This window comes from Phasianus colchicus, chromosome 1, assembly GCF_987193195.1.
Source record: "Phasianus colchicus chromosome 1, bPhaCol1.hap1.1, whole genome shotgun sequence".
NCBI classification, from domain to species: Eukaryota; Metazoa; Chordata; class Aves; order Galliformes; family Phasianidae; genus Phasianus; species Phasianus colchicus.
Window position 1 is genome coordinate 89,302,109 of NC_143436.1, and position 27,159 is coordinate 89,329,267.

Genomic DNA, 27,159 nt, shown 5'->3' on the forward strand with positions numbered 1-27,159 from the left:
GGAAACTGAATGGGAAAAACAAACAAACAAACAAAAGAAAAAAACAGCAAAGCAGGAAAAAGGTAAAAAGAGAAGCAAAGACGGTGGAGATAAAAATAAATGTGTGCCCCACATTCCTATTTGGATGGCCCTTGGAGTACCAAGGGTATTCCAGCCTGTCACAAGATGGTGGAACATCTCAGCAGAAATCAAAACACATGAATAGTCACCAAGACATTTTCCCCTGGACGGTCAATGATTACAATCAGAAATCAAATCAAGTTTATATAATGGCAACGACAACAAAAGAAGTACAAAAAAAAAAAAAAAAAAAAAAAAAAGCCTAGATTAGAATCACCTACCTCAGCAGCAGAGTTTCAATGTACAATGCACTCTCATTTTCCTAGAAGTTATTTTCCTATAGGACTATGGACAGATGGGCCCTACCCTGAATTTGAAAGGTGGCTTGCTCTCTAGCCACCCTGCTGTTAGGAGCTGTGCAGGTTCTCAGCCCCCCCAGGCACACGCTGTGTCCAACTGTTGAATGATTTAGAGGCACTGATGTTCAAAGCAGCTCAGCCAGCCACCTGTGAAACAAGGCTGGTCCATCTCGCACCACTCTGAGGCCACCTCTGCCAGTTCCTTTGGATTGACAATGTTTCTCTTGGAGAATTAATTATTGTAAAACATCTGGAGTTACTGAAGTAGCAGATAGCTGAAGTGATTCTTGCCATAGCTTCTGGTATCTTTTTGCAATCACAGTTTATATTGCAGTACAATCTACGTTTCTCATTTGTATATTTCATGTTTTAATGTTATGTTTGATTGTTTTTCCTGTCCTATTTTGCAAACAAGATAAAACATTCTGGAAACAGGCTCACTGATTAAATGTTCAAATTCATAAGAGGTGTATGTTGTAACACTCACACTGCTTCTTATGCTGAAAGGTAGTTTAGGAAAAAAACACGTTCATCCTTGTGTGCATAGGAAGAATTTCACAAACATACCAGTGGAAGTACATTTTGGGTAACTTACCCTGGCAATAGCCTATATTCAGACTTCCATGCTTACCCCATCTCCATGTATTTAGCTGTTTCTGCTTATAAACTTTATAATGTGAATAATAAAGCTCAGGCCAGTATTAATTCTGCAACTATTTTAACAGGCAGGTGGCACTGTGGAGATCTTGCTTGTGTTGGTGGGCATTTACTTAGCTCATTGTAACTGCTGAGAAAGAGCTTGCCAACACATATTATAGCTCCACAAACTAGCCACACACAATTGGGTTCTGCCTGTGTGTGGCTAGAGACCCCACAAAAAGCACTGCTATTTTCCTGAAAAGGAGAGCTGCATGTGGAATTAAGCAAAGCTGATATTTTTACCACTACCCTTTGCTTCTTGCCAGGAAGCCGGTTGGACACTTTTTCTTGTTTGCTCATTGTTCTTGTTTGTTTGTTTTTAAGAGAATGTCCATGTGAGGATGTCATTTACAATTAAATTTTTTATTTTGATAGTAATTGCAAACAGCTCAATGAAGGCAGACATTCTGCTTGCTTCATGTTGCCCAAGAAACATGAAAATATTCTAAGGAAATTGATTCATTTGCAGTTGAAAGGTAAAGTGTTTCCTGTCAACTATAACGTGAAAGACTATGATGGTTTGTCCTTAAGGAAATAACACTTTCCACATCAGTTAATCCTCTATATGTTAAGAAAAAGAAACAGAAGAGTTTACGCATCCACTCTCTCTTCTCTACTCTTCTCTGCACGGGTGTACCACCTGCATGTGTGGATCCAGGGATGCTGAGATCTAAATGATACCAATCCCATTCAAACAGCAAAGGTTTTCTAACAACCTCCTGCTGACTGACACTTACGTGATCCTTTCCAGTAATTTCAAGAGACTTTAATACTGGACTTTTTTTACACAGCACTGCTAACTATGTACATCAGTTTGTGAGGGAAGACAAGAAGTGCTTCTATATATGTATATATATATTGACAAATTAGCTTCTTATTTCGTGATTTTTTTATGAAATAATGCATGCTGAGTGTTGTAAATACATATTTTAGAAAGCTGTTCCCAGCTGACTGAGGAGTTGCGCTGGTGCAGGACCAAACCAAGAGAGTGAATATGCAAGACTGAATGCCAGTTTGAGAACAGGTGCAAGTGTATGGCAACGACATAAGTAGAAAAATGAAAGCATAGTGAACATATTATTAAACTCATTCCGTCATGCTGACCAGCACTGGAAGATCTCTGAGTCAATTCACAGAGCACCCATAGAAGACAGGGATGCTTCTGAGTTTATGTCTGCAACTTAAAACCAGGGAAAACTCAATACAATGTCCTCTTGGAGCACCATCTCCTAATGTAGCCTGGAAAGTGTTGTTTTTCTTTGTGCCTCAGTTTTCTTCTTGTAAAAGTGACACAATGCCTATTTACTCACCACTTGTAGCAGTGGAAAACATATAAAGACCTCAACACAGAGGCAGCACCTCAAAATCCTTAGGGCCAAATTCCACAAGGAATGAGGACTTTGATTAATTTGTCTACTTCCTCATCTGCTCCTACAGTCCCTTTTTACTGCAACAAGCACCTGATGAGTGACTCGCTGCTGGTCACCCTGCTCTAGGCCCATTGCGCTGCATGACCTTCTCTTGCTGCTCTTCTGCTTGGCACTGTTGGCACTGTTTGGGTGGTTTTTCCCCTAAAGGGAATATTAGCTCCACCCACTCCAGTAAACATCGTACACAATGTTTCAGCGCTGGATAAAAATGGCTTTGTACCCCCAAAGCATGAATACCAGAAGTGTTTTCTTGTTACTGAAGTTATGGAAGAATATGGGGATGGTCTTTCACACGGATGGGGCTGCGAGGGGCAATTCTTGGTTGGCTTTCAGCACTTTGCCTGTCCACTTCGAAGTACAATGAAGAAAATGAAGGAATAAAAATAAACTCCAAAGCTATATGAGCAAACATGTCCGTAACAACAAATTCCTTCAATACTTACCAGTAACAAAAATTTAGGATTCAGCCCTGGCTGACTGAGAAATCTGAAACTGGGTCTCCAGTCTAGCTGTTGGCATTTCTATTACAAAATAAGAGATCCTGATGAGCAGGAAAACACCCCACTGTAGTGCAACAGAGCCCTCATCATTGCTGTTCACACTGACAGGATTTCGCTCACTAATTGTAAAGTTTTGGAGCAAGAAATGTCCCTGACACAAGGCTCAGGCTTCATAAGGAAGACAGGGATGGACCGACCTTTGGGGACATAGGGTCTCTTGCTTCTGAACAGATCTTCTGGAAGTGCCAAGGCATAACTTAGGGGCATGTTCCCGTAGTTCCCTCCAAGTCAATAGATTTGAATATAAAACTCCCTTTAATGGGGACTTAGGTTTATATGTAAGGTGCTCCGATACTTTCAAAAATAATGTTTTTATGTAGGCAGGAAAAGTGGAGTGGAAGCAACAAGTCAGCCTAAAAATGTAAGAATGAAGGAAAAATAATTATAAGCTTAATCTGAGCTCTGTGGAGCATGCACAACTTGAATTCTTCTCAGCAGAACTTCAACTAAGTCACAGGTTTAAGGTTTCTTTATGGACATCCACCACAGACCATAAATCTCACCTAAGTTTCTGTGTGCCTTCCCACAACTTCCATTTGAAAAGCAAAATAAGGCAAAACTATGCAAACCACCAATTTTTCAACTTGCTGGATGGTTGGGGGAGGGAGGTGGGGGGGGGGGGGGGGGGCAGAGTAAGAGGAGGTAATGGAAGGACAACAAAACTATTTGTGTTAACCTAAACTAATTATTTTTCCAAAACCTACAGTGAAGCAAACAACTGACACTGAGAAGCGGGAAAGTGCATTACAAAATACTATATTTCTGGTTTAAGTATTTTTAAGGGTTTTGTTTGTTTGTTTTAAGATGAAATATGTTAAAAACGTCTAATTTTGAAAGCTTTTGAACATTTCAGATTTTCATGCAGATAAAGGTATTAATAATATGCCTCAACACAGTTCCTCAAACATGAAAAAACCACCATTTGAAAAGAATGGCCCAGTCTTATGAGGCCGAATGTTTGCTGATGAAGTCAAAACTTAAAATATTGATCAGCTCCACACAAACAAATGCTTCAGCGAGACCTGCAAAGAGTCACAATAAGGGAATATACCACCAATGGGCTGAGACAAGCAGGGATGGCAGACAGCGTGGAATTTGTCTGCTACATAGATTACAGTATCTTCCTCACTGCTGCACTGTCATTTGGGAAACCAAAATGCAAACTTCAGGGAAAAGCCACACTAAGAAGCATACAGCAAGGCACCCTATATATTTCCAAATGGGCTCATTCTTACTGGCTGGCCTGCCAATGGTCCTTGTGTTGGAGCAGAGCAAAGTGCCCTTCTTAGATTTCACCTTGCCCATTTTAACCCAGTGGGACAGAAACAATGGCATGTTCTGATTTAATTTCCTCTCATGAGGCATCTCACCTGGATGCACTGAAGCAGTGAATAGCCTTGCTACTGCAAGAATATTTATAGTGGGCTACACTTGTCCAAGGCATGAATTATTTCTTTTTTCTCTCTCTCTCTCTCTTTTTTTTCATCTTTCCTGGAAGGCCTCAAAATCCATCCTGGTTTGTTCCTTTCTCTATGCCATTTTTTCAAAGCTAGTAATTTTCATCTCAAAAGCAATTCCTCAAAAAGGGATAGCTAGGTATGGTCTCCCATCTTGGCTCTGAGGAATGGGGTTCCTCTTCCCTCTGCCAGGAGATGAGCCAGGACTTCCGCACCGCACTCCTCATGGCCACCACCTGAGGGAATAGGATGCTGATCCCTGCTTCCTTGAGGCCTCTCACTTGTAGAGATGAACAAGATCACTAACGGTAGAGCTGCAGTATATAACAAGCTATGAGCCAAATACAATGTCTTTGAGTGGTTAAGTGACTGATGCATGCTCTTGTTATTTAGGGTCAAATGGTCACTTGCAATGTTTACTTTATAAATGGTAGCAGCACTGTGCTGCCAAAGAAGTGTGCTGCGATCTCAGACCCGGGGGAACTGCAGGCCTGGCAGTGGGGCAATGAGACGTGCATCTGTCAGGTCTACCAAGCTGTAAGAATTCGTGCTCACATCTAATAGGTGCTGCTCTCTCATTTGTGTAGCTGCAGGGACTTGGCACTGGCCGAACACAGGCTCAATGACATCCTCTTCAGCTAAGCAGTGGGCTTATCAGCCTAAAAATGTTTTGCTCCTTGGTTGTCCTTGTTCCTCTAGACAGAAGCAAATATATCTTTGTGAAGCAGTCTGAAGTCTCTGCTGGTATCCTGGAGGCTGGAGTTGTAGTTTCTTTAAAGTACCATGAACATTTATAGAAAAGGGAAAACAAGCAAATAAACAAGTAAATGTTTGAATAACACAAGAAACAGAGATAGGAAAAAGAGGCCCCTGGGTGGAAGAAGGAGAAAGCTACTCAGTAGCTCTGAAATGAAAAAAGCATTCTAATTACTTTCTGCGCTTAAAACAGTTAAATAACACGGCACTTTACTTTACAGATTTAAGGTTGTAAGTGCAAGAATCAAAATCAAAGGGCTAAAGGAAGGCTGCAGTCCTGTGGCTCAGCTTCTCACAGGGACTTTGTCAGTGAGTCTAAAAGAATCATTCTTTACGGAGAGTGAGCTCGGCTGCTCTCTTCTTGTCAGGTATGGAAATTGATTTGCCTGCACTGGACTAGCTCAAAGGGCTACACGAGCTCAGGTGAGCAGGCCTGTTCTGATTTACATATTTTCTGTAGTGTAGAGTACTTCTATAATGACAAGGAAAATCTACCGAGTTTAGTGCTGTGCTGGCAGTTGCGTATTTCACCTACACTTGTAAGTAGCTAACATATATTCATTTAATGTACACCTAAATGTCTTGTGGAATCAGAAGCAATCTCCACTGCAGTGATAGATTTGTATGGTTCTGGATGCCCTGGCTAACCTATCGTTCAATTCTGAAGCAGGAAAAAAATAAATAGTAGTAACTCGAGAAAGTGCAGTACTGTTTCTCTGAAAAAGGGCAGCACTATGAAAGAGAAATCTCAGAGCACCAGAGAAAAAAATTTCCAGAGCAATGCACTGAGTCTTAGAAGCCCAGATTTTATTCCTGATTTTGCTGCTACCATACTGTGAGATTCCTGTCAAGTCAATTCACCTGCCTGTTCCCCTCCTGCCCTCTTGTTTCACCTGTTAGATAAACTGCTTCCAGCTTAGGCCAGAGATTGTTTGCAAAATCCAACCTCTTGGTAGCCGGCTTTGTCAGAGGGTTGCAGTTACTGCTGCTCTGCCAGTAAAAAGAGGCACAAAAACAAGAAAAAGAGTTAATAGGAGGCAGCAGGAAGTAGGTGCCCAGCTAGAAAACATTTAGGAGCAGCATCTAGAAATTACACAGAAGAAAACACCCTGACAATTTTAATGTTCTAAAATAACAGAAGTAGGGGATGGGAGCAAAGAAATACAGTCTCCTGTGGATAAGCCAACAGAAGTTGGCCTCTTCTTTGACTTCTACAAACTTCTGCTGAGTTGTCAAGAAACTGAAAGCATTCCTAAAAGGGGCTGAGGTGGGAAGGGCTACTTCCTGAAAGTGTGGTTCTTGAAGAATGGCAGCTCTGCACCAATCCTGTGCCCCTGCTCCTGCTCTGAGGTGGATATCCTGCCTCTTTAGGCCAGATAAAATGCCTCCTCCCTTCAACACGTGCACATAAATTGATATTAATGTTACCATGTTATACAAGTGCATTGAGGAGGAAAATAGGCTGACTAATGCATTGTCCTGCTCCACTATTTTTTAACCTGAAGGGTGCCACACTTCTCCCTGGACCATGGGTGGGCACGAGTCACAGGAAAAAAACAGCAGCAGTGGGACAGGCTCAGCAAGGCCTCATCTGCCTCTGCCTTTCTTCCCCAGGCTGTTCCAAAGCTCAGTGCAGATGAAACATATGCTGGCAGAGTTGCCTTATTGCCTTCCTGCCCACTCACATGACAACCACCGCCCTCAGTTGGCCACACAGTGCTTGGAGGAACCGGGGCCTGCAGACCCAGGCTGCATCTGAGCCTGAGCTCCCCATTCAGAGCTGAGCGCGTCCAAAAAGGCTGTGATCTGAGCACAGATCTTTTGTCCACGGGCCACTTGTCATGCCGTGGATGAATTAAGAGAGGACATGAGTTTGCATGGTGAAAGGAGTTCCATTGCCGATTGAGTGCAAGACAGGCAAACCCTAAGAAACTCCAGCAAATACCCCAGATGCAGAGGGCTGAAGACCCAGCCCCTGCTGTGTGTGCAGCAGAGCAGACTGCTTCACCTCTGCTGAAGGACACTTGTGCAGCTGGGTGCTGGCCACACACAGGCGTACATGTAAGCAGATGACGACATCAGGTGGAGGTACCACACTTTTCACCCCAATTCCATGGAAGTGCCAGGAAAGTGACGTTTAATAATGCAAGTTTGTGCTGAGAAGACCGAAAGTGAAATTCCTGTGAAGTTTTAAAACAATGAATAATCTCCAAACAATTTGAAAAATTTCAGCACGTGCTGGATGTCTCCTGAAATATTTCTCGCAGGCTCTGGCTGGCACCTTACAACTCTTGGTAGCAGTGGCTGACTAGTGCCAGAAATGCCTCCAAGCGGGCATGCAAAGAGACTAATTTGCCTAAAATCATAAATGGAAAGCCAGAATTATTTACTATTCTCCCACTCCCTTCTTCTCTCCGTCATCCCTGGCAGCCTGGTTTAGTGGTTGGCGACCCTGCATATAGCAGGGGGTTTGAAACGGGGTGATCATTGTGGTCCTTTTCAACCCAGGCCATTCTAGCATTTTATGATTCTAAGATTCTGTGATTCTATGACCTCGGTGTGTGCAGAAGGCCCTGACTGACAGCCCAGGGAAATACAGTCCCCTTTCTCACTGCAGACACAGTAAATCTCAAGCAGCAGAAAGTCAGGCACTTTATTTTCTGACCACACCAGCGTGCCTTGGCTTACTCATCTCTCATACAGGGTGACAAAATACTCCTGCTGCTGCAGGCCCCTTAGGCGGCTGCCTGCAACTCCTGAAGCTATGTGCTGCCCACTGCACATAGTAGGCACAAAATGTGACGGTTCTGGTTAGCAGCATGTATATCCATTCCATATAACTATTAACTATGTTGCATGCGAGGTGTCCTTAGGTTGACCTCTCTTTGAAATGGGCGGAGGGCTCCAGTTGTAATTGAGGGTCCTCCTAAAGAAAAGTTGAAGTGAATTTCATGTATACTATTGAACACCTAAATCACGTCTGTTGTTCAGTGGTTCCCTATTTGCCGTGATCTTAGCAATGAAGAGGTATGAGAGGCCTCATGGTGTACTTCTATTAAAATGAGAAGAATCCGAGAAGCAAAGCACTAAGATCAAGAGGGAAGAACTACGGTGGAAGTGCTAATTGCTTGGTCCTCTCCTTCTTACTGGCAGCTGCTTGTGCCTGCTGAAAAGGTGCTGCTTACCCACAACAGCAAAGCGCTTCACAGATTGCAAATGATAGGAGGAAGATGTGCTGAAAAAACAGGCCAGCCTTTTCGCATGTCACCAGTGGATGCTGTAGGCCTTGCTTTGCCATGGCAGCCGGACACGTGGCGTGCACCTGACTCCATCTCTGCTGTCCCATTTCTGGGCATGAAGAAAATGGGGTGGAATGCATTTATCACTGGCTATGCTTATCCTATCAGTTTGGTATCATTCAAGTGCTGATGATTCCATCTCTCCTTACAAGATTTTCAAACACTTTTCTTACATCTTCACAAAAACAAACAAACAAACAAAAAACCAAACAAACAAACAAAAAAAACAATACATGCAAGCTGAGTTGGAATGACTTCTCAGAAACACTAACACAGTTCCATTTTCTGGCATCAGCTTTCTGCTTCATGCCACCATTTTATTCAGACATAAGAAATACTATTCCACAGTTATTTAATATAGTTTTGCTGCACAGAAAAACTGGAAGAAGAAAAAAAAAAGAACAGGAAAACGATTGAATGGGGTCAAAAACAATGGGATGGAGTCAAAAAGATCCGATGAACCAAGCTCATGACAGAGAACATACAGATTAAGTTCTGCAACATCCTCGGTGTCGTATGTGTAAAGGTGTGAGGCACACATCTTGCTCTTTGGCGGTGAAAACAAACAGCCACACTCCAGTCTCCGCTGACGTTATTATTTCTGACCCTCCATTCTACGCCGGGAGCCCGAGTCCCACCTGGAGAAAGAGCCGCTTCCCACCGGCAAGAACAACTAGCACGCTGGAAGCATGGAGGTCTCACGCTGCGCGCATCCCTACGCCCACCCATCCGAGCGCCTCGTGCGGGAACGGGGCTTTTCCACGCAGGTCGCGCCGAACCCCGCAGCGTCCCCCTGGCGCCGGCTGCCGTCCGCCCGCGCCCGCAGCAGCAGCCTCCGCTGCACCCGGCGGTTCCGCAGCCCGCAGCCCGCCGGGGCGAGGCCCTCTGCGCCCAGCCGCGCCCCGCAGCACCCGGGCACCGCCGCCCGCCTCCGCACCGCCCGGGCCCCGGCACCGCGCCTCGGGGCCGAGCGGCGACGCCCGCCACAACTTCTCCGCTCCCAACTTGACAGAGGAAGTTACGGGCGGGGACGCGGGAGCCCGCCGGGATGGCGGGGGCGGCCGTGCGGGGTCGGTACGTGCCGTGCCCGCAGCCCGTAGCCCCGCGGCGCCGCCCGGGGCACGCGTAGCTCTCTCTCTCACTGCCATCCCCGCGCTGCCGGCGGACAGCGGCCGGCGGACAGCGGCAGCGCCCCGCGTCTCCCTGCCGGCGGGGGCTCGGAGGCCCCGCTACCTGCCCCGCTCGGCCGCCCCGAGCCCCGCTCGGCGATCTTTGTGTGAGCGTGTGCGGGGAGTATGTGCGTATGTGTGCGTACGTATGTGTGTGTGCGTGTGTGTGTGTGTATGTGTGTGTGCGCCGGCGGCTCCCCGGCGGGCCGCGGGTGTAACGGCGGCGCTGTATGGCTGCCGGGCCCGTCCCTCAGCGCGCCGGCCAATGGCGAGCCGCCTTATATCCCGGGGAGTGTTGTGGCTCTGCCCGGGTTGCATGGCTCTGTGTGGAGCCGCGTTCCGCGGGCGCCGAGGCGGAGGGGCTCCGCCGCGCGCCGCGCCTCGCTCCGGCCCAGCGGCGCGCTGCCCGCCCGCCCTCCGGCCACAGCGAGGTGAGTGCGTGGGAGCGCGGGCGGCGGGCGGCCGAGCGGGGGGCGGCGGGGTGCCCGCGCCCCGCACTTTCCCCTCCGCGCCCCGGCGGCCGGGCAGCCCCCGGGGCCCCGGCGGCGGCCGGCGGGGAGGCGCGGGGCTCGGCGTGCGCCGCGCGGCTGCGGCCGCCGGAGCTGCCCTGTCGCTCGGGCGGCCGCTGCCCGCGTCGGAAAGTTTGGGCAGGGGAGGGCGGGTGGGCTCGCGGCGAGACGCGGGGAGCTGTGACGGAGGGGAGGCAGCGCTAGGCCGGCCGGTGCCAGGCTGCACTGCGAGCGGGCACCTCTGCCGCCGCGGAGAGGAAGGGGAAGGAGGAGGAGGAGGAGGAGGAGGAGGGCGAGCCATCGGCGGCCGCTCGGCCGCGGGGCTGACAGGGCGGCGGGCAAACTTCATCCCGAGGGGCGGCATCGCCCGCCGCGGGGCGGAGGGAGGGCCGGGGAGAGCACCGCGCACCGCCCGCCGCGGCGGCGGAGAAGACGGCGGCCCCGGGGCCGGGCCGGGCGGGGAGTCGGGTGCCTGCGCGTTTTCCGGCAGTCATCGGCGATGCGCCCGGGGCGGCGGCGGCCCCGGCCCCGGGGGGCGGCGAGGAGCGGGCGGGGCTAAACGGGGGTCCGCTCGGCGAGTTGGCGGCGGAGCGGCAGGCCGCGGAGGTGAGCGGTGACATCGGGGGGCGGCGGTGACAGAAAACTTGGCGGGGGCCGCCCCGAGGGGCGCCGGGTGGGCGCCGGGCTCTTCTTCGGCGCCGCGAGCCCGGGTCGCGCCGCGTTACCGGGAGCAGCCCTCCGCCCGCAGCCCGTCGCCGCCGCTCTCCTCCCCCCCGGCAGCCGCTTCGCTCTTCCTCCTCTCGGGTTTATTTGCAATGTATGAAACTTGCGCGGCGGCTGGGAGAGCCGATCCGGGGTAGGCAGGCGGGGAAGAGGAGGAGGAGGAGGAGGACGGGGAAGGAAGGGCTGGCGGCGAGGAGCGGAGCGGGCGGGCAGCGCCGCTAATCCTGGCGCCGCACGGCAGCAGGTCTGCGCTGGGAATGCCGCTCCGCCGGGCGAGGAAGGTAAAAGGCGGCGATGCGAGGACGCGCGCGGCGGGGCGAGAGGCAGCACCGGCGGCGGCTCCCCGCCCTCCGCCCCGCGCGGCGGGCAGCGAGCGAGCGAGCCCGGCTCCCCCCGGCGGCCGGGCCGGGCCGGGGGCCGCGGGGGTTGAGCCGCGCGAGGGGCGGATTCGCGACTTTTTCCGGGGGAGGCCCGCGTGTAAAAGTTGTTTTTCGGAGGTGAGTGCGCGCGGGGAGGCCGGGGCCCCGCCAGGCCGGCGGCGGTCACTCGGGCCTGGGGCGCCGAAACCATTGCCCGTCCTGCCGGTGACACGTCCGAGCCCCGCCGCCGGGCGGCCGGGGGCCCGCGCCGAGCCCGGCAGCACCGAGCGGCGCCGGGCGGGGGCCGGGCTCCGCGCTGCTCCCGGCGGCGGCACCTCCTCCCGGTGGCAGCGGCGGCGGCGGGATCGTCGCCCGGGCCCGCGGGGAGGAGGAGGGGAGCGGCGGGAGGTGCGCGCTGCCACCGCCGCGGCCGGGCCCCGCCGGGGGGCGGCTCGCAGCGCCCCGAGCCCCGCGGCCCCGCCGCCCGCCCCCAAAGGTGTTGGGCAGAGTTTCCCCCCGGGAGGGCGAGATTTATGCGCTGCATTATTGCCGCTCTCCTCCCCCCTCAAAGCAAGATGGACTCTCTGCGCTCTCTCTCTCTCTCTCTCTCGCTCTCTCTCCCTGACTCTCGCTCGCTCGCTCTCCGCTCCTCTCCCCGTCTCCCTGTGTCTTGTCAGCCTTCGAGATCGACATTTTGTAACTAAGATGCAAACTTGATGGGGACCGGCGGCGGGCTGGGGATGCCTCCGTGGGGGCAGAGCCGCGGCGAACCCCGGCTGGCGGCAGCCTCGCTCCATATTTAATACCTTTCCTTCCCACCCCACCCCGCAGCCCGGGTTCCGCTGGCCCTACACTTCGCACGGGCGGCGGCCTGGGCCCCCGTGCCCGGGGCTGCGGGCACTGCCCGGAGCCATCTCTCTCGGGCTCCGGTACCTGCGGCCGCCCGGTGCTGCTCGGAGCTGCCCGCTGCCCCCGTGCGCAACTTTCCGCCTCGCCCCTCGTTCCCGTGTGGCGATGATCTCGCGTGGGGCGACCCTACGCGTGCTGCTCGCAGTGCTGCGTGTGCACCCGAACGGCCGCCGGGCAGAGAGAGGAGGAATAAGCCACCCTGCTGCTGCTGCTGCTGCACGCACGGCGACCTGCTCCCTGTGCCCTCCGCAGGCACGGTGCATCTTTTGTTTGCGCCTTCCCGAAGGCTTCCTGCTGCTGCCGTGTTGTGCTCGGAGCTCAGGTGGGGTGGGGCGAGGAGAAAGCTGCCCTCAAGTTTTGGGACCGTTCCTCTCGTCAGTGCCGCGGCGGGCTGTGATATTGTAAAATGACGGTGTGCTGATGGTGTGCCTTTATTTGATACTTTATAGGTCACTATCACATGACAAAGGCTTTGAGACAGCTTCATCTTCGTCTGTCTGTAGTTTCCACTTGCCTTCCTGGGTGAGTATGTAAAGCATACACACAGAAAAAGAGCTCACTTCTTGCTCCTGAGACAGAGCAGCTCTTGGTGCCACCTCGGACATGGAAGATGCTCATTTGGGTTCTGCCACCTCAGGAACATGTCTTCTCCCGGTGCTGGCAGCAGCTGCTGGCTTGCAAAGTTTCTGCACAGGTGTCAGACAGAATAACCTGTGCATCGTTGCATCTCCCATCTTTTCAGTGCTGCTTAGTTTCTCCTTTTATTTTCTTGAACCCTGTTTTGTAAGGATGATGAATTCATTGGCTTAGGGCTGAAGTTTTGAACCAAAGTAATGTTAAGACGTGCAGAGTGCAGTGTGGTGGTCAAAAACTTGCTGAGATAGTGGTGAGGGGAAAAACATGGAAAATACCAACCACTGGAGCAGATGATGGGAAATTTCTGCAGTTTGGGAATCAGTGAAAAGTTTGACATAACAGCACTGCTACTACAGCAGGAGTTGGTTCAGTTCTAACACGTAAACAGTGTTAATTAGAATTCCACCCATACTGTTTCTGTGTTGCTGGGGTTTTTTTATTTTTATTTTTATTTTTTTCCTTTTGTCATTGATGAATGCAGGTACCTCTCAATCTGAAAGACGTATCTTAGTGACTTAGTAGTAGTATTCCTCAGCCTTCCAGTGTGCAGCTTCCTGTTCTCTCCGTATGCTGTGGAAAAGTTCTGACACTTCCTGATGAAGAATTTGGTTTCAGAGCTGGAGTGGATGAGGTTATGTTAAGGAGAGGTTGTATATTTGTGGAGGTTGTGTTCATAGATAGTATGAAGTGTGTGCCACATGGAGCACCTTTCATGCCTTTGCCCACAGTGGCACTGAACTGCTTTGGGCCTAAAATGAGGAAGTGGGAGATTATTTTTGTGTATATATATATATATGTGTGTGTGTGTGTGTGCATCTGTATACTCCTTTTTAGTGGCAATCTTGTATACTTAACAGAAAACAAAATGAGACATGCATTTGGGATAAGCTTAGCGCTCATAAACATGAAGGATTAATAACATAGCCGTGACCTTTTCCAGTCAGCGTACAGCAGACTTGTGATAAGTGATGGTCCCAAACATGCCAGCTAGAAGGGGGCCGCAGGGAGCAGCTGTACTCTGTGATGCTGTGACTGTGGACCTGTTCTTCAGGCTGGGATTACGGCTGTGGGGAGGTGGGTCAGAGGGACAGTGCTGCCTGTCCTTCAGTTCCTGTAGAATTGCACCCAAATCTCCATTTTTCCAGATGTTATGGGCGGTGGGATTGGTGTGTGTAGGCCTGGGACTATAAACACCAGATTAAACTACTGGAATTCTTTATGACAGATTGTTGCTTTCTGTTCTGTAGCATTACTGACATCCTGCTCTGCGTAGAATAATTGATGCAATGATTTTTTCCTAAAGTAAGAACACACTGGGAAATTCAAAAACTGGCTGGTAAGCTTTAAACTGTTGTTCAGAGCTGAGTTACGTGTATACTGATTTTTGGGCTTAATTTTCTGTTTTCAGGTAAGAGTTGGGTTAGAGGTCTATAAGTGCCTAGAACTTCTTTTTTATTTGGAGCAATGGTAAACGATAATGAGCAAGAGCACCATGGAGACTTTGCTTCAGGTGAGCTCTTCAGGCATTTTATAGCTTTAGTTTTATGTGACGAAGCCTACTGTGTGCATGGGAGTTCAGTCCTAGAAGTGAAGTGGAGATAATCATCTGCCTGCAACTTCTAAGAGGAATGGGCCTCCGTTTTGTGTAGTGCTAAGTGTAGCACTTGCCTAATATTGATCTGGCTCGAACAGATTGTGAAGAAGTGTCCTTTTGAACAAAAAGGCACGATGGAAGTTTTAGAGGAGGTTGAGAAGTATATTTCCTCATAGCTTAAAATGTAATAATAATAACATAGCCATTTAAAGGGGAGAGTAAAGATTTTGTTAGATTTGGCCACAACTAGAAATATCCGTTTACTTTAAGGAGTGCTTGTTTTGGTAACAACAAAGATGTTCTTTATTACAAAGTCTCACTGAAGTATCCATCCATGGCTGGTGTTCAGTAATCCAGGCCTGGTGTACAGGATGGCCTTGGGAAGCAGTGCCAGGTAGAGTGCTGGTGTGTCACGGGCTTGGGAGGTGGAGATCTGCTTAGGAAGGGGCCACGAGAAATTCTCAGGCATTGGCCCCTGTCTCAAAAGTTTGTTGTGCTCTCCCCTGCCTCTCAGCACAGCGAGCTGATAAAGTGTTTCAAAGCAGACCCACAATTTAGGAAGCTTGTGTTTTGAGCTAAACTTACAGTATGTCAGGAAGTTGCCCTAGGTGTTTTGGAGTTGCTGGAGACTGCTTGCTCTGTACCCAGTGCCTGCAAAGCTCCCCTAGGTTTCAGTGGGAGCTCTCTTTAGGAGAGGAGTTATGGTGAGAGGAATTTGTCCATGCTTGTTTTCCCATTCAAGGAGGAAAACGTTCTCTGTCATAGATGTTGTGTGAATAATTAAAGATCTTAAATGTCACATTTTCCACATTAAATATCAGAGGTAATCATGCGTTCGTTTTATACCTTGCACTTTTTTTTCTTCCAGAACGCTTGTAATGCACTCTGTTCAGAAGTTAGTGGTTCTCCAGCTTGCAGTCCTCTAAGCACACAAACATCTTTAAGCATGTGACAAGCCTTGCTAAATTCACTGATATCCTTGCTTGAGTTCAGGGCTGATAGTTCTTCCAGGTTGCTGCTGCTGCTTGTACTCTGTGGGCTGAGGGTCAGTGATGTTCTGGACAGGGCTTGCAGCAAGCTGTTAGGAAGTTAGGGAACTTGGAGCAAGTGGTTGGGGGGAGTTGCTCTTCACTATGTGCGGTAGTGCGGAAACATACCAGCGAGGTGTATGCCACATGCATGCAGGTTCTGCTGTGGTGTGAAGGCTGTAAACACACCTGCAGTGACACCTGGGCAGCTGTGAGCTGTAATGCCACCTCTCTTTGGCCTGTGTATGGCACATACAGGGCTCCACGTTTGTGAGAAGGTGGCCCTGTGATGGAGGAAGATACTAGAAATTAAAGCTGGAGCTGAACTGAAACTCTGGTTCTAATTCCTCACCATAACTCACGCTGTCATTGTTAAAACCAGCAGCTGCTTTCCAAATTGTGTGCCTGGGTTGCATCCTCTGCCCTGCGTGTGGGTGATGGCCCGGTGGGGGCTGTGGTGGGCTGAAGGTTCACAGGGTCAGAGCATACTCATGGAAATGCAGCCATATATCCTTCTCTACCTGCAGATGGAGGCTAATGAAACTTCCCTTCATTAAATTGCGCTGTGCCCGTATATGGGAACAGTTTACCTGAGTGAATTAAGTTTGTTTTAGCACAGTATGGATACTGTTTTACTTCACTGTAACCATAATAATGTATGCTTTCTTTATTACTTAGGAGTCTGCAAAACTGGCTTGACATAATGGTCATATGTATTTCAAACTGCTTCTGGAGGTGGGGAGAGAAACAGGATGAAGTCAGCTTTTTCTTCTTCAGTATTATCTATATTCCTTTTCCTTTCTTCCCCGTATTATTAGGGGAATTCATTGTCAGAAGCAGACTCCCTGTTTTTTTTTTTTTTTTTACCTCTACTGCTATTTATTTATTTATAACTATTGTTATTTAAATTTTAGTGATGGTGCAGTGCTTCTTTCTGAGGGTGGTGCGCTGAGCCTGGTGCATGTGAGTTCCATAGAAGACCCCCAGCTGTTACTCTTCTTGATAGGTTTCAGATGGGGTAAGACCTGAATCGGTGTAGGGGTTACCTGAAGTGTGGATTGACAGCCTGCTGTTAGATTGCAGTGTTCTAGGGAAAAATAAAAACGACAAATCTCACGCTGTTCTCTGAACTGTATTATTAATAATTGGCATTGCCTTGTTCACGTACTTGTGCCCTGTCTGGAAAAGCACATAGGTCATGCTGTAATCACAGACCTCAAAACAAGGAACAGTCACTTCTTATCCCTGTTCTAGGCACCTGAGATACAGAACAGTGAAGCAGCACAGGCTTGTCTGCAGCCATTTAGCAGTGTGAGCAAGAAATGGAATCAAACCCACATCTCCTTAGTTGTGCCCTTTCCTCAGTGTATGCTCCCTACAAAGCTTTCCTGATAAATGCCCATCTTGATGTGTGAGTGGTCTCACTGAATTCTGTCAGCTGAGCATCTCATGCAAATATCCAACTTCCTCTGTAGCACAACTTTAAAAAAAAGTATTTTAGAGTAGTGTGAAGCTGCTGGCTTTCAACTCTGTTGCTATTGACAGGAGAGTTTAGATTGAGAGGAGGGCTTACTGAAGAGTTTTTGCCACTGAACGTGCTATTTGGGCTACAGTGTGTATTATGCTATTTAATACAAACTTGTGTGTTAACTTTATGAAATCAGATATTGGTTTTCAAAAAAGAAATATGCGTTGGTCTGAATAGTTTTTTATGACAACATTGTTTTTATTTAATGTTCACAAAATAGTGCTAAGTTGCAACTAACTTTTTTGTGGAATGTGAAATTGACAGAAGAGCCTGCTTTAGTGTTCTGGCCCTATTTTGTTAAGAAGCCTGACTTACCAATTTGAACTTTTGTTTCTAAGCCCATTAAAGGTATTTCATGTAAGACTTTAAGATTTGCTGAAAATCAGTGTTTAGCTACTGTGGAGATGAGGTGGCTTTGGTTTTAAAATAGGAGATCTACTTGAGGAGAAAAGGAAACTTCAGCTAGTGAAGACACAATTGTAGCATTTGCAGCGATGGTAGCATTTTTATAATTTCTAGTGTCTATGAAGTTGATAACAAAAGATGAATCAACAAAGAGGAAGAGCATGGGTTTGATGTTTTCCCATGTTCCTGCCTTTTCCTTCATAGTACACAAATGCACAGAGTAATAGCAAGTCCTTGTGAGCATGCACAATTCAGCATGTGAAAATAAACCAGCTTCAGACATCTCTGTATACAAAAAGCTGCTACAACGAAATTTCAGTTTTAGCAAGGAGAAGAAAGGCTAACTGGATTTTATGCAATTACACTAAGAAAATCCATTGCTTGGGAAGCACAGAATTCTTATCAGAAATCCTCCACGTGGGTGTTCAGTATAAAAGACTTCATAAAATGTGAAAATCTTCAAAAGTAAGAAACAGCATTTCACTGACCCTTGTTGTCACTGAGCATCTCTTCCAGCAAAGGTGAAAGAAATTCAGTGGGCTTCCACAGCATGAGATGTAAGTTCTCTGAACTTAGTTCAAGTGGAAACTGTTGTGACAGAAACCTCAACAAATCCTGTCTGCATCTTTCCTTGCTAAGGGGAAGTGGGGAGTTGCTCATCCTGGTGCCTGATTTTTTTTTTCTTTTTTTTCCTGAGGACAGTAGTCTGTATTAAATTGAATGTCTCTCAACAGAATCCCTAACAGGGACCATGCTGACCCAGTGCCCTGCTGCATGGTTACTTTCCTCTTGTAGGTGCAGCACCAGGAAGGTTTCTGCCTTCTCAGGAAGGAGTGACTTTCCCAGGACCAGGTGCGCAGGGTGAAAGGCAGCCCCTCAGCATTGCTGATGACAGATGAATTGGCCCATGGCAGGGTTCAAGTGAGGAAAGCTTGAACACTGGCCTGTGGTGGGTTGACCACATCGTAGTGGCTGCTCTGTGCTGCTGAATGTGCCGGGCAGTGTCTTTAGCAGGAAGGAAACTTCTGAGTGAACTTTAATGTGTTTGGTTGGTGGCTTTGATCAGGTATTTCCCAAGTATGGTTTTTCTGTCAGTTACGTAAGGACCTTCAAGCATCTGCATTGTCCAAAATAGTCTCTTTTTTCTTTCTCTTCTTTCCTTTTCTCCCCATAACCTCCCCAGTCAAGATTTAACCAACGAGCTTCCAGGAGTGGATAAAGCATGTTGTGTGATAATAGTTGGGATTATGTCTTCTACAGTAGCCTAGTAAGTAGTCTTTCTTCCTTTGTGAAACAAATTATCCTAAGTTCTTGTTTCTACATGTGAGCTTATGTAAGAAAACAACACCATGAGAAGTTTGATGATGAAGCTTGATTTAAAGAAAACAAAACAAAACAAAACAAAAAAAAAAAAAAACTTGGGAGGGAATGAATAGAGTAACATAAGAAATCAAAATTTTCCTTATTTTCACACTCTTCAGCATGAAATAACTTCACAAAAGCCAGCAGAGCTGAAACACTGTGATATTCTGTGTTAAAATTGGTCTATGAATGTTAAGAGGAAGTTGTGCTTTTTTGCTAGGTTGATGAAATGAGCACCGTTATGGTTGGCCATGTTTGATTTACTTTCCACGAGTCATTTTTAAGCAGTAGCAGTTCTATAGTGAGCCACATCATGCTGATTCACATATTTTCATTATTATCATTACTATTTTTTTGTGGGGTAAGGTATGGGGATGTATCTTGTCCTAACTATCAAAGAGCTCTGTCCTACAGCTACACCTTTGCAGTTGGATTACTGGGCAGGGACATGATTTAGCAGGGGGTTGTTAGAGTTAAGGTAGTATGATGAGGTTATGGTTTGACTTGATGATCTTGAAGGTCTTTTCCAACCTGAGCAATTCTATGATGTGACCCCTTCTAGGATCTGACCAAAGCTGCTGGTAGCCTGCAATTCCTCAGGAAGGCTGCCAATTTGTGTTATTCTTAATTATTGATATACAGTCAGTCCTGCCACGGTCACGCCCCCATTGCACTCAGTGATGAGCGCACAAGTGCATGGCCTGAATGTGAGCAATAGAGGAAGGGCAAGAAACACAGATTGAAATGCGGAGCTCCTGAAAATGAGAAGGGGCTAGGAGAGCAGCAGGTGGGTGATGTGTGGCATTTGTCATGTGTGTAATGTTACTTTTCACATATGTTTGCTTCCCAAGTTTACGTGGTTCAGCAAGGGAAGTGTTTTGATGCAGGTTAAATCAGCAGTTGAAGAGTATAGATTTTGAAAGAGGTATTGTTATCAGCTCCAGTTCACTGAAGTCTGGCTTCAGTTGTCCTTTCTCTTTGCAAAAAGTTTTTTTTAATACTCAGTTCTTGTGTTGTGGAGTGCAGACTTCCTGCCTGCCTTGGTTCTCACTGGTGAATGTTGTGCCGTGGACCTGGGAGTTTCAGCATTTACCTCATTTGGATGTCTCAGAATTCTTGCTTAGTTCAAGTAAAATGTCTCTATTTGTGTTTCTTCCTTCTAATTTATTTGAGATACTCTTTCATACATTGTGTTAAACATCAGTCATCAAGTGCTCATAATATATTTTGAAACAAGTACACAAAATTGCAGCACGATTCAGCACTGATTACAGAGCTATGGCATAGGAATTAATAAGAAAATAAAAATAGCATAATTAATTTCCAGCTGCTTTTGGAGAAACAGGGTGTTTATGGGGGGAAATTTGGTGTCTGCAAAATGAGGAATGACAAAGCTGGTAGCAAATACTTTAATGCAAGAACCTATTTGCAGTTTGTTTCCTCTACTTTATTGATTAAAAACACGTTCCAGTGCTGAAAGAGTAAACAGAAGTTGCTGTGCCTCTTGTTGAAGGCTGCTGGACTAAATAAAGAGCACGAGTGTCAGAACTAGAGCAAGGGGAGGAAGTTTTCAGTTTTATTTATCGGTACAGAAAACCTTAAATAAGGGCAGTAAAGCATGGACAGCTAAGTGGAATTGTTGGTTGTGTGTTCCCCCTTCCCATTAATCTGTAAGAATACTGCCTGCATGTGTGTCAAAAGAAAACTGTCTCCAACGGTTCCCTGTGGTATTAACTCAGTGTTTTCTTCACATGTCTTGTATGTGCTCACCTCAGTGTTACTGCAGAGCATCGGATGCTTGTGTGGAGTATGTTCTGTGGCTCAAAGTGGCCAAACCTGATGCTGTGAGAGCCCTGTGAGGCTTGATTTCCTCACAAGGACACTGTCAGAGGAGCTGCAGCTCTGCCATCTCTGCACAGTTCACTGCTGCTGTGAGCTGACTGCTCATCCAGGTGGATCTCTGAGCAAGGCTTCAGGCCTCTTTGCCGAGGCCTGCCTGGTTTGCAAGCAGCAAAGGACGATCCTGCCCCTTTGGGAGGCAGGTCCAGGGGAAGCAGTTATTTATTTGTGTGGAGGAGCAGGCTCCTGGTGATGTGATGCTGCGGGTGTTGTGCTTTCTGCTTGCCATCCTGGGTGGTCCCACAGGGCAGTGTGCAGAGTTTGATTGCTCTTTGTTAAGGGAGATGGAGCAAACGGACCAGGGGGAGGTGAGGTGGCTGTCACAGGTGTCCCCACACAGTGGGTGGCAGCTCAGGCCTCCCAGTGAGGACATTGGCTGCTCTGAGTTGGGGATCCTACGGAGAAGCCTTTGGATGTGTTTTGGAGCGCTGTCAGACCTTGCAGCTGTCAAGCCAGGCTGACGCAGAGTGTGGAGGCAAGCAGGGCTCAAACAGGGAGACTCTTACACCACATTCTCATGGCTTTTGTGAGCCCTAGGTGTGCACATTACCTTTGCACATGTGGTGCCCTGGCATTCCAGTTCCGGCTGTTCAACTGACTGAAATTGTGACCATAGTCAGTAAGTGCTTGGTTTAAATTAGTGATTCTGATCTCATTTTGCTTTGATATTTTTGTATTTGTTTTCTCAGAGGCAATCTCTGTTGGTAGATAACAATATATATATACAATATATTACCAAATATAGCCTTTACACTAAGTTTGTCACTTTTTTTGATAATTCAGAGGATGCACTGTATGCCTGCACTGTTTGTAAGTGATTACATTGCTTATATGCATTTATTTAGCTTGTGAGTGATGGAAAGCTTTTGTTTAGAATGTGACAAATCATACTATTTAAACTGTGGTCTTTAAGAGTCCTATTTATTAAAGTAATACGTGTGCACAAACACACTCCCATATGGGTTAATGAAGGCAGCACTTGCACTCAGTGCTTTAAAGAAAGTACGATCCCGAATAAGGTGCAGATTCTGATGTAACCAAACCAAGCTTTTAGAACTGGGAAAACTAATTCCTATTTCCTTTCTCAGAACAGAAGAAAAATGAGCTTTTTTGCTTTTCCAACTTTATACCACTTATATTTTTTATCTGCAACTGCAGTGGAATTTGCTGCTTTCAGGTAACTTGGTTCTAAACATAGCTCTTCTTTCTGGTCAAATCATAGAATCATAGAATGGCCTGGGTTGAAAAGGACCACAGTGATCATCTAGTTTCAACCCCCCTGCTATGTACAGGGCTGCCAAGCACCAGACCAGGCTGCTCAGAGCTACATCCAGCCTGGCCTTGAATGCCTCCAGGGATGGGGCATCCACAACCTACTTGGGCAACCTGTTCCAGTGCGTCACCTTCCTCTAAGTCCTTCAGTGAAGTCTGACACGTTCAGTATTTGAATTCTGTTTATGATTTTGAACACCCCCCCCCCCCCCCAAAAAAAAAAATATTATATAGACAGAGTGATAAAACATTGCAGTAAAATTTTAGCATTGGTTTCTCATAAAATAAAGCTAAATTACCTTCAGGCATGTTTTACTAATATATGTTAAGCGTTGGTAACATCTGATTGAAAATTGAGTCTAATTGCTTTTTTCAGAAAAGATTTGTTTTAATTGTAAATCTATTTACTTTAACCTGAACATGTTTTCTAAGACAACTTCAGTACCCATTCCGCAAAATTCCTGTTTGTAATAGCAGAAGTCTGCCACTACGAAGGAGCACGGAACAGCTCACTAGATGACGCTGTAGCTGTGTTAACATCTGTGTGGGAGATGGATGCCTCTGCTTCTCCTGGCAGGTACAGATGAACAGACCTGTCTGTTTACTTGATTAAAAAAAGTAAAAACAGCAAAGAGATTCTTTTAAAACTGCTGTGACAGTCTTTCCTCCAGATTGTGCGACATGTGGCTGTGGTTTTAATGGCCAAGGGAGGGTTTGATCATTTCCAGAAAAGAGTCTAGCACAACTGCTGTCCAGAACCCAAAAACTGAAATCAAGCTTTTTGTTGAATGCTTTTTCTTCATCTTAATTTATGTAGTAGATGAAGAAAATGATGATAATAATAATAATAAAAAAACAAGATAAAATGGTAAATGCCATAGAAACTCTATGGAGTAACATGGATAAAGAATTCTAACCTCTTCCCTCCCTCCCCACTCAAAATATTAATAGCATCTTGACAGAGTCAAAAAAAAACTTGATAACATGTATTGACTCTGCAGCTCCATGGTGCTTTTCTGCAGCTGGATAAGAGTGTACCAGTGTTTGTGACTACTAAGGAATGCAGAATTAGACCTCAGGTGGTTGGAGGGTTGTACTCAGAAATGTAGAGTGTGCCTGAGGCCTAGTGGTATGGTTATACTAACTATTCACATATTGTAATTTTGCTCCCCCCAAAAAGAATTATTACATACTTCAAGAAGTGTTTTTATGGTCTTCTTTCCTTGGTGCAAACAGATTTTGTGATCTTGTCTTTCTGTTCTGTTTGTCCAAATTCTTTTCTATCAATGCATAGAGTATTCAAAGTATCTACAGCTGTTGGGGTTCTTGTATATCTGAGTACTAACATATATGATGAAAAACGAAATAGAAATTAGAAGAGACTGGAAGTGACTGTTGAAATGCTGTTTGCAGATGTTTAAAACAGGCAAGAACAAGCATTCCTTAAAAAAAAAAAAAAAGTAGGAAAGTTACTGAATATTATCTATACTTTTTCTTAAGAGAACATGCTAAAGTAAGATGAATCGCTCATCCTGAAAGGGTCGTCATTTTCATTTTCACATGCATTTGCTACAAGAGCAGTAAGGAAATAAGTCACACATTTTAGGCAGCTTTTCTTATGGAAGCTGTTTATTGCCAAAGCATTCATGTTTTATGAAAGTGCCTTAAAACAATTAGCTCTTGTTTGGCATAAGTGTTTAAACAGAATGCTTTAGTGATGTGGCTGATTTTATAGTTACTGCGTTTTCTTAGGATTGAACTATTCTTGTTCTGACTCGTTTTCCTCCCCCCTTAAATATGTGAAATGTTGAGGCTTTCTTTTTCAGAAAATAAGTATTTGAGCCAAGATTTTTTTTTTTCAGGAGTTGTGATATCTTGGAGGATGTTCTGCATGAGATGTCTAGGAGAAGCCCCTTCCTCAGTATGTGCTTAGCGGTGCTTTCCTGTTGTCTCACACTGAGGTGGGCTACTGGTCACGTAAAAAACGTGGTTATAAGATTCCTTTCAGTCCAAGCTCTGAGCTGATGTGTTTATGTGAGCCCACTGAGGCTGCTGGAGCAGAGTTGTGCTCTGTTTGTTATGGAAATTCTGGCAAAGCCAGCTAGGGGAACTGTGTTTAAACTATTGCTGCAGATACATTCCCAATGCTTGATGGGAAGATTGAGACACCCTCACCCCTCTCTGAGGTGTTTTTGGAGAAGTAGAAGGTTTGGTCCCATCACTGCAAATTAATTCCTCATTTTCCCAGGAACAGTGCTGCGATGGCTCAGATCACTGTCTCTCCAAATTGAGTTAGAAGTTTGATGTTGGCTTCAGTGGAAGGAAATTCGGGTTTGTAGCAAATGTCTTCATAGATCTGATTGAGGGACTTATTCTTTAAGGCTCTTCTGTACTTGACCTGTATTGTGATACTGGTTATTGGTGTGGGTTTTACTGTTGCAGAAACAGGGATGAAAGTATGAGTGTGGATACATAAGCTCATAATTAAGGTACTGTGTGCCATGACAATTTCTTCACCTTCAGGGACCAAAACAAGCCATAAATTCTTTTCTATTAGGATATATTTACACTTCTGTAACTGTCTTTTGGCCTATAAAGGTATGCTGGTATAATGCCTTTCGTGTGAGGCACACACATAAAAATCCTTGAGTTGTTTCCACTAAGATCCTGGTACCTCATTTATTCTGGTTGTATTCTGGTGTAGCTGAAGCAAGAATATTTTCCAAAGCAGACATTCTTTGAGTAACATGTGGATTACACTCAAATGGTGTTAGGAGTGAAGGAGAAAAAGCTTGGAATAAGTTTCTAGTAAGATGTGCATCAAGTACTGAATGAACTTTATTAAGTATGACCTGAGGCATGTGCAATACTGTATCTAGTACAATTTACTGTTTAAGCTGAAGTATATTCAGAGAGATGGTTGAAAATACATTCTAGTCCTACATTTATACTTTAGGAAGCAAATGAAAGGCTAGCACTTCCTTCTAGGATTCAAAGAGTGAAAATTGCACCCAATGAAACAGGAAAAAGAAAAAAAAAAAAAGAAACAGGCCAGTAATGCAGCCCTACTATTAATTTGCTTCATGATCTTGGGTCGATTGCTTCCTCTTTCTGCTTCTTTGTTTACAAATCTGGGATGGTGATGTCTCCATTCTTTGTGGTGCAATCTCTGGAAGGAAAAACTTAATACTCTTTTGTGGGACAAAAAGTTTTTTGTTAAATTGTTTGAATTTTTATGTTATTTTGCTTTTTTCCAAGTGTTGAATCTATCATAAAGTAAAATACCAGTTAGAATTACAGCACTATTAATACAGTACTTAATCTCAATGTAAGTCCCCTTGGTTTGGGTTGATGTCTGTGATGCTCTTCAACATCTGAAAAAGCTGCTGCTTCCTCTAGAGAGGTGGATTGGAGGTTAACTTTCAGCATATCATCCTACCAAAGAGTCAAAATAATTCACTTTCTAATCAGACTTTTCTAAAACAGAAAAAAAGTCTTCTAAAAGACTTTTCCTAAACAGAGAAGTCTTTGAGCGTACTATAGAACCACAGAATCATGGAATTATAGGGGTTGGAAGGGACCTATAGGGATCAAGTCCAACCTCCCTGCAAAGCAGGCTACCTACAGAAGGCTGCACAAGTAAACATCCAGGGGGGTCTTGAATGTCTCCAGAGAAGGAGACTCCACAACCTCCCTGGGCAGCCTTTGCCAGTGCTCTGTCACCCTCACTGTGAAGACGTTCTTATGCATATTTGTGCAGAACTTCCTATGCTTCAGTTTGTGGCCGTTTCCCCTTGTCCTGTCACCATATATCGCAGAAGAGTCTGGCCTCATCCCTTTTGCCTCCCACACCTTAAATATTTATTTAGACAATGATCAGATCCCCTCTGAGTCGTCTTTTCTCAAGGCTGAACACACCCAGGTCACCTAGCCTTCCCTCATAGTAGAGCTGCTCCAGCCCTTTATCATCTTTGTGGCCCTCTGCTGGACTCTTTCCAGGAGATCCCTGTCTTTTTTGTACTGGGGAGGTCCAGAACTGGATGCAGTATTCCAGGTGAGGCCTGACCTCAACAGGGCAGAGTTGGGGGGTAGATGGTGATGATATTGTTGTAAATACTTTGTTAACAGTAACATATTATTAGGGCATAATAACACTTTGCTGTCATAATTGCATACTTCTCCAGGTATCAGCTAACTACTTCTTATAAACCATTCAGAACTCTTTTTCACAGATTGCAGTTGTCCAAGGGATGTTCAGGTAAGGCCAGAGCATGGCAGAACTTCCAAACTTCCTGAAATTTTCTATATGGCTGTAAAAGTTTATTACACCTGCTATCTTTTTGTTACTAAAAGTTCTGCTTTGTATGTACACAGTATTACTTTTCCATACTGATAGAGGGGAAAAAAAAAGTGATAGCTTTGTCATGTCAGATTTCAGGCTTACTTGCTGAGTATTCATGTATTCATATGTTACCAAATCTGCTAGCATCCAACTTCAATATTCAGAACTGTTCTTCTCTATGCAAAGGCTTGCTCTGTGTGATAAAAACACAGCCTGGTAGGATCTCTTCTTAACTCGGTGCTGTATGAATACCACCCTCCGTTCTTCCTACTTCTCTGAAAGTGACTTCTGCAGGGATGTATGAGTGTGCTCTGCCTGTGGTCTGAGATGTGCGGAGGTGGTAGAAATGTGTTTATGCTGATACTAGGCACGCACTAAAATGTTCTGCTGCTCAAAAGACTTTATTAAGCCAGGCCTGATCTGTACTTAAATAGTTCAGCTGCTCTAGAGATTGACATAACTTGTGTAGAAAGAAGAAAACATTGCAGCGGTTGGGGCTTTGTAGAGGATTTGGTGGTTCCGGTTTCACATTTGAACTTGTAATTTTTAGTGATAGTTCAGTAACAAGGTTACCTTCTGACTGTCTTTTAAAGCATATTTGACTGAGATTCATTGGATTTTGTGCTTTCCTTTTTATATGCTGCTGCTGTTCAAAAATTTGGACTTCTGTGTCAACCTAGGGTTTTAAGCGGGTTCTACTTTATCAGTACTCAGTCTCGAGCACACTGGAACACAATTTCATAGAAAATTCTTAATACCTTGTTCACTTCCTAATGTCAAATCCAGCTGTCTCTGTGCTATACT

At 46.1% G+C, this 27,159-nt stretch overlaps 1 protein-coding gene across 10 annotated transcripts in view; it reads left to right on the forward strand.

The window, feature by feature from the left end:
- Nucleotides 1–9,833: 9,833 nt before the first annotated feature.
- The window catches only part of BBX (BBX high mobility group box domain containing), a 141,535-nt gene continuing 124,209 nt past the window's right edge, over nucleotides 9,834–27,159 (forward strand). For 3 of the 10 annotated variants that reach the window (XM_031613214.2, XM_031613216.2, XM_031613218.2), the window contains exons 1-2: nucleotides 10,078–10,220; nucleotides 12,739–12,811. Coding sequence is in view for 1 of the 10 variants with exons in the window: in XM_031613226.2 (XP_031469086.2) it covers nucleotides 9,916–10,220; nucleotides 12,739–12,811 (378 nt within the window). In the remaining 9 variants the exon portion in view is untranslated. Of the gene's footprint in view, nucleotides 10,221–10,796; nucleotides 10,905–10,981; nucleotides 11,303–11,430; nucleotides 11,519–12,738; nucleotides 12,812–27,159 lie in introns of those variants that run through there. The other 7 variants (XM_031613219.2, XM_031613225.2, XM_031613226.2 and 4 more) reach the window with 6 other exon arrangements.